Source organism: Pecten maximus, chromosome 1 (genome assembly GCF_902652985.1).
Source record: "Pecten maximus chromosome 1, xPecMax1.1, whole genome shotgun sequence".
In the NCBI taxonomy this organism is placed as follows: Eukaryota; Metazoa; Mollusca; class Bivalvia; order Pectinida; family Pectinidae; genus Pecten; species Pecten maximus.
Window position 1 is genome coordinate 58801374 of NC_047015.1, and position 12151 is coordinate 58813524.

At 35.5% G+C, this 12151-nt stretch overlaps 1 protein-coding gene across 4 annotated transcripts in view; it reads right to left on the reverse strand.

Moving 5' to 3' along the window:
* The window catches only part of LOC117339394 (disks large homolog 5-like), an 86042-nt gene that overhangs the window by 46487 nt on the left and 27404 nt on the right, over positions 1-12151 (reverse strand). For all 4 annotated transcript variants that reach the window (XM_033900959.1, XM_033900975.1, XM_033900966.1 and 1 more), the window contains 4 exons: positions 8703-10055; positions 7450-7666; positions 4322-4457; positions 470-597 (listed from right to left, as the gene is read on the reverse strand). In XM_033900959.1, coding sequence (XP_033756850.1) covers positions 470-597; positions 4322-4457; positions 7450-7666; positions 8703-10055 — 1834 coding nt within the window. The remainder of the gene's footprint in view (positions 1-469; positions 598-4321; positions 4458-7449; positions 7667-8702; positions 10056-12151) is intronic.

A 12151-nucleotide genomic window follows, 5' to 3' on the forward strand; every position in this document is an offset into this window, starting at 1 on the left:
AGTAAAAAAAAACAACAGATTACAGACAAAATGGCTCCCACATAACCACATCATTCACCCTACAGTAAAAAAAACAACAGATTACAGACAAAATGGCTCCCACATTTAATCACATCATTCACCCTACAGTAAAAAAACAACAGATTACAGACAAAATGGCTCACACATAACCACATCATTCACCCTACAGTAAAAAAAACAACAGATTACAGACAAAATGGCTCCCACATAATCACATCATTCACCCTACAGTAAAAAAACAACAGATTACAGACAAAATGGCTCACACATAACCACATCATTTAATCAGTATTATGAAAGACTGATCATTTCTCTATTTGTCTCTTACTAAACACACTGTCTCACACTAAACAATTTTACCACAATATTGTTCAGCTACAATCAACACTTAGCTCTGCCATACACTTTGTGATTATATAAGCTTTAATCAATTGTTTTTCAGTCTTACTTGAGCTTTCCATCCACCACACTACCCTTGCTGATGTGACTTATGAAGATAGAGTTGTCATTGGTCAGTTGTGGGTCATCCTTTCCGCCAACAATATCGAAGCCCAAGTTGTCAGGGTTAAAACAACCCTAAAACAACAATCCCAAAATGATGTTATCAATGCCATAAGCCAAACCTTGATATAATACCCCTCACCACAATGCATTAAAACTTTGGTATAAATCATCACCAGACAAATAAAAATAATCAGTTTAGTACTAAATAAGGAGTCAGTTAAATAACAATATTTAATTAACTCTTTCCATACTTAGTATTCTTTCCGGATTCAGTACGGAAGTAGTTATTAGGCTCGCCCCCAGAAGTTTAAACAAAATGGCAGACTACATGTGCATGTTTCATGTGTTGTTTTTTCCTATAGAAACACAAAGGTTAGTGTTATCTTTGTACATTACTGAATAATATCTAACTAAATTAGATCTAGATGTCGCATTGAACACTATGAAACGTCCTAACACTGATATCTAAAATGAAGATGTAGCAAGTCGCCATATTGTTTACATCAACAACCTATTGAGAAAATATCACTTATTACTCCAGTGGAGAAAAGTAACCTCAACAAAATAAACTTATCAACCAAAATGTTTGTTACTCAAGTCTTAAACACCTTTTATATGTCATTGGATATTTGTATGTGTCAGGTGTTGTTTTTAACAAATCGATAAGAGTCGATAACGGTACTAAAAGAGTTAAAGAAGGAACAATTCCATGCATCAATTTGTCTATCATGAAAGAGATCGGTTTTAAGGAAGCAATGGTTTGGGGATAGGCCACTGCATCAGAAATATCAAATATCCATGATAGCATGTTTTGTAACATCATTTATATTATACACTGGATAGTGACAAGTGAGAATATAACAATTCACTGGTGTTACATTCCTTGTTGTTTGTTATATAACAATACACTGGTGTTACATTCCCTGTTGTTTGTTATATAACAATACACTGGTGTTACATTCCCTGTTGTTTGTTATATAACAATACACTGGTGTTACATTCCTTGTTGTTTGTTATATAACAATACACTGGTGTTACATTCCTTGTCTTTGTTATATAACAATACACTGGTGTTACATTCCCTGTTGTTTGTTATATAACAATACACTGGTGTTACATTCCCTGTTGTTTGTTATATAACAATACACTGGTGTTACATTCCTTGTTGTTTGTTATATAACAATACACTGGTGTTACATTCCTTGTTGTTTGTTATATAACAATACACTGGTGTTACATTCCCTGTTGTTTGTTATATAACAATACACTGGTGTTACATTCCCTGTTGTTTGTTATATAACAATACACTGGTGTTACATTCCTTGTCTTTGTTATATAACAATACACTGGTGTTACATTCCCTGTTGTTTGTTATATAACAATACACTGGTGTTACATTCCCTGTTGTTTGTTATATAACAATACACTGGTGTTACATTCCTTGTTGTTTGTTATATAACAATACACTGGTGTTACATTCCCTGTCTTTGTTATATAACAATACACTGGTGTTACATTCCTTGTTGTTTGTTATATAACAATACACTGGTGTTACATTCCTTGTTGTTTGTTATATAACAATACACTGGTGTTACATTCCTTGTCTTTGTTATATAACAATACACTGGTGTTACATTCCTTGTTGTTTGTTATATAACAATACACTGGTGTTACATTCCCTGTCTTTGTTATATAACAATACACTGGTGTTACATTCCCTGTCTTTGTTATATAACAATACACTGGTGTTACATTCCCTGTCTTTGTTATATAACAATACACTGGTGTTACATTCCCTGTCTTTGTTATATAACAATACACTGGTGTTACATTCCCTGTTGTTTGTTATATAACAATACACTGGTGTTACATTCCCTGTCTTTGTTATATAACAATACACTGGTGTTACATTCCTTGTCTTTGTTATATAACAATACACTGGTGTTACATTCCCTGTCTTTGTTATATAACAATACACTGGTGTTACATTCCCTGTCTTTGTTATATAACAATACACTGGTGTTACATTCCCTGTTGTTTGTTATATAACAATACACTGGTGTTACATTCCCTGTCTTTGTTATATAACAATACACTGGTGTTACATTCCTTGTTGTTTGTTATATAACAATACACTGGTGTTACATTCCTTGTTGTTTGTTATATAACAATACACTGGTGTTACATTCCCTGTCTTTGTTATATAACAATACACTGGTGTTACATTCCCTGTCTTTGTTATATAACAATACACTGGTGTTACATTCCTTGTCTTTGTTATATAACAATACACTGGTGTTACATTCCTTGTCTTTGTTATATAACAATACACTGGTGTTACATTCCCTGTCTTTGTTATATAACAATACACTGGTGTTACATTCCTTGTCTTTGTTATATAACAATACACTGGTGTTACATTCCCTGTCTTTGTTATATAACAATACACTGGTGTTACATTCCTTGTCTTTGTTATATAACAATACACTGGTGTTACATTCCCTGTCTTTGTTATATAACAATACACTGGTGTTACATTCCCTGTCTTTGTTATATAACAATACACTGGTGTTACATTCCTTGTCTTTGTTATATAACAATACACTGGTGTTACATTCCTTGTCTTTGTTATATAACAATACACTGGTGTTACATTCCCTGTCTTTGTTATATAACAATACACTGGTGTTACATTCCTTGTTGTTTGTTATATAACAATACACTGGTGTTACATTCCTTGTCTTTGTTATATAACAATACACTGGTGTTACATTCCTTGTTGTTTGTTATATAACAATACACTGGTGTTACATTCCTTGTTGTTTGTTATATAACAATACACTGGTGTTACATTCCCTGTCTTTGTTATATAACAATACACTGGTGTTACATTCCCTGTTGTTTGTTATATGTTATATAACAATACACTGGTGTTACATTCCTTGTCTTTGTTATATAACAATACACTGGTGTTACATTCCTTGTCTTTGTTATATAACAATACACTGGTGTTACATTCCTTGTCTTTGTTATATAACAATACACTGGTGTTACATTCCTTGTTGTTTGTTATATAACAATACACTGGTGTTACATTCCTTGTTGTTTGTTATATAACAATACACTGGTGTTACATTCCTTGTTGTTTGTTATATAACAATACACTGGTGTTACATTCCTTGTTGTTTGTTATATAACAATACACTGGTGTTACATTCCTTGTTGTTTGTTATATAACAATACACTGGTGTTACATTCCTTGTCTTTGTTATATAACAATACACTGGTGTTACATTCCTTGTCTTTGTTATATAACAATACACTGGTGTTACATTCCTTGTTGTTTGTTATATAACAATACACTGGTGTTACATTCCTTGTCTTTGTTATATAACAATACACTGGTGTTACATTCCTTGTTGTTTGTTATATAACAATACACTGGTGTTACATTCCTTGTTGTTTGTTATATAACAATACACTGGTGTTACATTCCTTGTTGTTTGTTATATAACAATACACTGGTGTTACATTCCTTGTTGTTTGTTATATAACAATACACTGGTGTTACATTCCCTGTCTTTGTTATATAACAATACACTGGTGTTACATTCCTTGTTGTTTGTTATATAACAATACACTGGTGTTACATTCCCTGTCTTTGTTATATAACAATACACTGGTGTTACATACCTTGTCTTAAATTTGTTATTTATATTTATTCATGACTAGCTAAGCAGTATATGCCCCAAAGAACATGTCTGATAATAATCCGCCTGAGTTACGAAATACTAACAATGTCGACAATCACTTCCTCCGTCTCCCACTCCTGAAGGTCAGCATCGATGGCCGAGTCTCTGCTGTGATTGTGGCCAACACCATTCAGTTGGTTTTTACGTGCTTCCTTTTCCATTACACTTTCATACTTCTCCCTAAAATGAAAGATTACAATGGAATTAGAACTGAACAAAAGGCCCAATGGCCTTGATAGTCAACTGAAACATGTAACCATATTCTATACTATCTTCTATGTACATACAATGTACAGTGGAACTAACTCGAAGTTTAGTGATAAGACCGGTCACTAAATGTACATGCTTTTGATCAATTTTGATAAAGAAATTAAAAACCCTTCCCTCTATCAAGAGTATTTGATTGTACAATATGTAGGTGGTGAGTGGTAGATTTCAAAGTCATTTTGACATTTTTTTGGCTCTGCCCCTCGTGCCCCTGGGTGGTGGGTGACCATAAAATTTACACTTTTTGTTAACCTTTGGCCCAGGAAGGTTTCTGCAAAATTTCATCAAAATTGGTTCAGCTGGTTATCTGAAAAGTCAACAAGAGGCCCAATGGGCTTGTATCGCTCACCTGGCTCTACAGCAACTTTGAAGTTGGTTGAGGTCATTTCTACAGAAACTATGCTGATTACCTCTTTATAAAAATATCAGAGAAGGCTAGATTTATTCAAGGTATCGGAGACTCTTGCCTATCTCAAAATGATTGTTTACAGATTTAAGCTTATTTCACACCTGTGACCTTGAATGTGGGTCAAGCCCTTCACCGTAGCATGATACAGGCCCAACATCAAGTTCCTGGGCTTCTTGGTTATTAAGAAGAAGTTGCTTGAAGATTTTAGCTTTTGTGACCCAGTGTGCGAACTTAACGATAGACCGATAGACCGAGTCTAGTAGATTTGCTGTCGGTCTATGGAAAATAAATACACTGAAGACCGAATGTCTATGCACAAGAATCTGGTGCATATACAATAAAATCGGGAGTGACATAACACCTACCTTACATATATGGATAAATGAGATATTTATTTAACACAGAACACCCATTTAGTCTCACCTAGATATTTAATTCCGTCCGTATAGACCCTCACTTTACGCTAGTCAAAATCTCATACTTGACTCAATGCCATATTGCTAACTATGTGTAGGTCGTGGTCGGCCTAATTACCCTAAGTGCGCGATGGAGCAAAAAGAAAAAAAATACAACATTTATTTTTATATATTTTACCGCTTATAGTTTATAAAGAATAAAATTTTGAATTGAATATAACAGTTTATGGGAAGAATAAGCTTAGTTTTCTTAATTTTAACTATGTTAGAAGAAAAACACAATTATTGATATATGGTCTTTTCGGTCCATTGCGTTCCGATTCGGGTAGTTAGTCGTACTGTCACTTTCAAAATGGCGGGTCGACAGTATGGAATTTTGACTAGCTTAAAGCGAGGGTCTATACGAACGGAATAAAACATCTAGGTGGGACTGAATGGGTGTTCTGGGGTAAATAAATATCTCATTTATCCATATATGTAAGGTAGGTGTTATGTTACGCCCGATTTCATTGTATATGCACCAGATTCTTAGCGACACCAAACGGTGTCGGATAATTCCACGTTTTCATATAAATTCTAGTAGTGTTCGGATCGATTCTGTCAACATGTAATTTTGGTAAAAAATCTAGGTCTATGAAGTTTTTAGCAGGTCTATGACATTTTGAAATTCCATAGACCGATTGTCTATGAAGATGAAAATCTTAAGTTCATTGACTGGTGACCCATGTGACCTTGAATGAAGGTCAAGGACATTGATTTGAAAAAAAATTGGTAGCCCTTCACCCAAGCATGCAACAAGTTCAATATCAAGTCTCTGGGCCTCTTGGTTATTGAGAAGAAGTTGTTTGAAGATTTGAAACCTATTTGACCCATGTGACCTTGAAAGTAGGTCAAGGTCATCCAATTGAAAAACTTGGTAGGGCTTTATCCAAGCATGCTACAGGCCCATCAGCAGCCTCAGACTTCTGGTTATTGGTTATTGAGAACTCATTTGAATGAAAAGTTTACGCATGACGTACAACGCACGAATCGATGCATGACAACGGACGAAGCATGATGACTATAGATCATCCTGACCCTTTTGGTCAGATGACCTAAAAATCAGGCAAAAATGCACTAAAAATGTTTCAGCTCATTCATCTATACACATACAGACTTTATATTTGGCACAACAATAGCATGTATGAGTGGCTACAAACAAAGTTACTTTTCATTGACTTTGACCTTCATTCAAGGTCAACACAGGTCAAATAATGAAAAAATTGAAAATTAAAAAACAAGAGGCCCATTGGGATTCTTTTTACAACATGATTGTGTTTAAAGAAAGGAAAGACCCTTGGGCCTAATTTTTACATCAGAATTGTGTTTATCCCTTAATGTCCAGCGATGCTATACATGGTCATGGGATGGAGGGTCACAGCAACCATTTATGCAAAATCTGTTCCCCTCCCCCAAGGATCTTTCTGACCCAATTTGGTTCAAATCCATACAGGACATTTTTACTTGTAGCGATTAAAAGAAATTACCTCTATTTCCACTATTGTGCCCCACTCATCTGGCCCCATGGGAGTCAGCATCAATTTTTATGCAAAATGTATTCCACTTCTCCCAAAGATGTTTGACTGAATTGGGTCCAAATCCATCAATAACTTTATGACTACTAGCAATTTAAAGAAATTACCTCTATTTCCACTATTGGACGCCCTCTGGCCTCTTGGGAGTCAGAATCTTCATTAATGCAAAATCTGTTCTTCTTCCCCCAAAGATGTTTCTGACCAAATTGGGTTCAAATCCACTCAAAACTTTATGACTAGTAGCGATTTAAAGGCATTACCTCTATTTCCCCTATTGGGCGCCACCCCTCTGGCCCCTGGGGGATCAGAGTCACCATTTATGCAAAATCTGTTCCATTCTGGATGCTTCTGACTAAATTGGGTTCAAATCCATCAATAACTTTATGACTTAAGTAGCGATTTAAAGAAATTACCTCTATTTAATTACCACTCCCAGAATGCTGAGCATTAAGTTAGAACAGTAAATACCATTTCCATAGACTTCAAATTTTCTGTAATAAACATACCTTGTTTCTTTTAACTCCTTGTATGCCTCACTCTTCTGTTTCTTTAGATCATCAAAGTCACGCAGGGTCTTAGCTTTGTCACTGACAGCTCGGTCTCGTTCATGACGCAGACTGTCACAGAGTGTGCGAATGCTGTCTCGTTCCTGAACAATCTTGTCACGCTCTCTCAGGGCCCAGTCCCGTGACATGTTGGACGACTCTACCTCATGGTTTAAATCTGTTTATTATATAATTGACCATTAGTAATGAATAACTACAGCTGTAGTTTGCTTCCTTTAGCCATGGAAGCTTCCTGCCAAATTTTTATAGAATTTGGTTCAGCAGTTTTGGAGAAGTCGAAAATGTAAATTGTTTACGGACGGACGACGGACAAAAGGCGTATTAGAATAGGTTATTTGAGACTTCTAATACCCCACAAACACACCTTTGCAGGATATTTCCCTTTTGGTCCCCATAAAAACAAAAATATCAATTCTGCATATTTCAGAATATATAGGCATATAGCCTGGTGCCAAATTCATAAACCATTTTGATTTAATAAAATGTTTTGAGAGGGCCTGGATCTGTCACATAGACAAAAATGACAAAATTACTAATTCTGATCTGTTTACATGCAACAGCTGGGGACATTATAGTGATCCACAAAAGTTCTCAAGCACATGGCCTGAGCAGTAGCAATACAAATTAATGTGGACAGAATCATGTGAATTTTAAAGAAAAGGGATTTTAAAGAATTTCTCTGGTCTCAAGGAAGCTTCATTTCTCATTTATACAACATTTGATCTTCTCTGGCCAATATTGTTCCATATCATATTTCATCAAAATTCATCCTCGTGACTAAATTTCATTAAAATCTGTTCAGGCATTCAGGACAAGAAGTAGATTTAAAGAAATGTTAATAAATAATGCATGAAAAGACAGATGGATGACATGCATATGCAAATGTACCATACCAAGCTCATCGACTTAATCCTTTCATTCCTACAGAAAAAGAATTTTAAAGAAATTCGGGCTCATGCCCCTCAGGCATTTTCGGGGGCAGACCCGCCAACGTCTGCATTTAGACAAAATGTGTTCCATTTCACCCAAGAACACTTTAGAGCAAAATATGGACAAAATCCTTTCATTGCAACAGAAGAAGGATATTAAAATCATATTTCCTCTATTGGGCCCTTTAAATTTAGGGCAGGTGAGCTAGAAATTATACGACTTTCAAGTAAGCATGCCTCTATTATACACATAATATACTTTACCTCGAAGCTCCCTTTGCAGTTTTTCGATTGTTCGCTTCATGAGTTCTGTTTCCTTGGATACCTGATCCATCTCCTCTGCCTTTTCCTTCTGACAGCGTTCCCGTTCATACGTCTCCCTGAGAATCCTGTCTCTGTCCTGAATTGCCTCATGTCTTTCTTTACGTGCAACATCTCGTTCCTGTGTCACCATCTGCCAATCCTTGCGGAAGTCCTCTCGTTGTCCTTCAAGCTGGTCATTTTTAGAGCGAATATCACTGTATTTACTTAACAACTCTTTCCTCTCTTTGATTGCTTTGTCTCTCTCTTGTATTGATGTAATTAATTCACGTTTCAAATTTTCTAATTCTGTCAAAGCACTTTTTTTCTCTTTTTCCAGAGCTTCATTCTTGTGACTATACTCACTGACTCTCTCCTGTAGTCGGTCATAGTCGTTTAGAACAGACGCCCTCTCAGCCATTACAAGATTGTGTTCAGATTTAGCAGCATCCCTCTCCTTACATGCAGATTCCAATTTGAACAGTATTTGGTTTGAGCCTTTCATTAACTCATCTCGCTGTGCAGTAACCTTAGACATTTCCTCCTTGAGCTGATCCCGTTCATGAATTACTTGGTCCCAGTTGCGTATAGCTCCTGTACACTGTTTCTTTAAAGCATTCCTTTCCATGATCACAGCCTCTTGATCCATATGCATATTTTCCAACTTTTTGTGCATCTTCATGTTTTCATCTCTCAGATGTTCCAGTTTACTAGTCATGTCAGAATTAAGAGACATGAGTTCTGTGTATCGCTCTCGCAATGCCTCATAATCAGCTCGAATGCCTTCATATTTGTCCTGAGCACAATCATACATTTTGTTAAGAACCTCACTTGAACCACTCTCGTTGATGACCTCCCGGAGCTGTTTACGTAAATCCGCCATTTCCTGTTTATCCTCCTCGTGAAGGCTCTGAAGGCTGAGGATCTCTTGGTCCAGCTGCTGTTTCTCCTGCTCAAACTTAAGGGACTGAGATTTGATGTGTGTATTCTCGTCCTTGGCATGTTGAAGCTGACTGAGCACAGATCGATACTTCTGACTGTAGTTCTCCAGCTCCTTACGTGTTTGGTCATAACGTTTTTCCATATCTATCTGAGTCCGTTTCAGTGACTGAAGTTCATTCATCGCATGCTCACATTGGGACTTGAGACGGTCGTAGTCACGATGGTGGTCAGATGGTTGGCTGTTCATGATTGGATAATGTCGCTGTGAGTGTTTGTCCTGACTGGCTGGATAGGAACCCTCATGAAGGTCATACTCGTGGGAAGGTATAATTCGTGTGTAGGTCTTAGCTCCATCCAGATCCTGGGACGGAGTTTCTGGAAAATAACGTCAGTAGTTATAACAGAGAAAACATAGTTATAACAAGCATTCTTTGAGTATTGCTAAATCAATACATGTCCCCTACCGTCACCCTTAAGTTAAAACTTTAGCCAAATTTGAGTAAAAAACTTTAGCCAAAACTGAAACATGATCATTTTATGAAAATAAGTTCATTCCAAACAATGTGTAAATTCAACTCTATTGGGTTGAATAAACAATGTTTCCTGCCCATACAAGATATTCAGGTATTTTTTTGGTATGTCTACTCTACAGAGTAAAAGAATCTAAAGTGAATTTAAAGTGAAATGTGTAATAACAGCCTTGGATTGAAATATAAACATGATTCTACATAGTAACGTATGGTTACAACAATCCCCACAAAACACAAGGAATCATTTCTCTCTAGTAACGTATGGTTACAACAATCCCCACAAAACACAAGGAATCGTCTCTCTCTAGTAACGTATGGTTACAACAATCCCCACAAAACACAAGGAATCGTTTCTCTCTAGTAACGTATGGTTACAACAAACTCCACAAAACACAAGGAATCGTCTCTCTCTAGTAACGTATGGTATGGTTACAACAATCCCCACAAAACACAAGGAATCGTCTCTCTAGTAACGTATGGTTACAACAATCCCCACAAAACACAAGGAATCGTCTCTCTAGTAAAGTATTGTTACAACAAACCCCACAAAACACAAGGAATCGTTTCTCTCTAGTAACGTATGGTATGGTTACAACAATCCCCACAAAACACAAGGAATCGTATCTCTCTAGTAACGTATGGTTACAACAAACCCCACAAAACACAAGGAATCGTCTCTCTCTAGTAACGTATGGTATGGTATGGTTCAAACCCCACAAAACACAAGGAATCGTCTCTCTCTAGTAACGTATGGTATGGTTACAACAAACCCCACAAAACACAAGGAATCATTTCTTTCTAGTAACGTATGGTTACAACAATCCCCACAAAACACAAGGAATCGTTTCTCTCTAGTAACGTATGGTTACAACAATCCCCACAAAACACAAGGAATCGTTTGCGGTAAAAATACATATATTTCTTGATGACATGTTGGTTTTATGTTTATATGAACGGTAGTTATGATATGAATAGAAACATAGTGGATAATACCTTGTACAGTGTAATAGTACACAACTATGCTGTGTTCATCCATAGAAGCAGTCCGTTATCCGAAATTAAGTTTTCCATGAAGATGAAAAATCAGTGCCTTTCTGTGATGTTTTATGAATAGTAATTTATTGGTCTAGAAAACATGTATTTAATAAGTATATTTCTGGATAACAAAAACATTCTGAAGCAAAATCTTTTGATGTTTTTTGTACCTTTTCCATACCTTTTCTGTACCTTTTTAGTACATTTTGTACCTTTTATATACCTTTTTGTACCTTTTTTGTACCTTTTTGTACCTTTTCTGTACCTTTTGTACCTTTTATATACCTTTTTGTACCTTTTTTGTACCTTTTTGATACCTTTAACTACCTTTTTGTCCTTTTCTGTACATTTTTTATACCTTTTTTATACCTTTTTAGTTCTTAAAATTCCTTCTATTGAACTTGTCTAGTAAAAAACTTTTTAAAACTTTTTAGTACCTAAAATATAGATAGTTTTGTGTGAAATGTAACTTTTTGTATTTTTTATTGCTGAATAAAATGATGATTGAACCATGCATAGTGTTGAATTATAACTTTTGATAACTTTTTTGTACCTTTTTTGTAACTAATAAAAGATATAACTTTTTTTTAGGTAGAGAAAAGTTACAAAAGTTATAACTTTTTAGTACTAGATTGGAACCTGCTGTTTCAACATGGTTTCAATCTCGCATCAAAAGTTTTGACTTTGTATACTTTTTTTTGGGTATGGGCCTATACAAGTCTATATAAGATACAAACATGTACACATGTGATTATGTTTTGTATACCTATATACCAGTCTATATAAGATACATATGTGTACACATGTGATAATGTTTTGTATATCTATACCAGTCTATATAAGATACACACATGTACACATGTGATAATGTTTTGTATACCTATACCAGTCTATATCAGATAAATA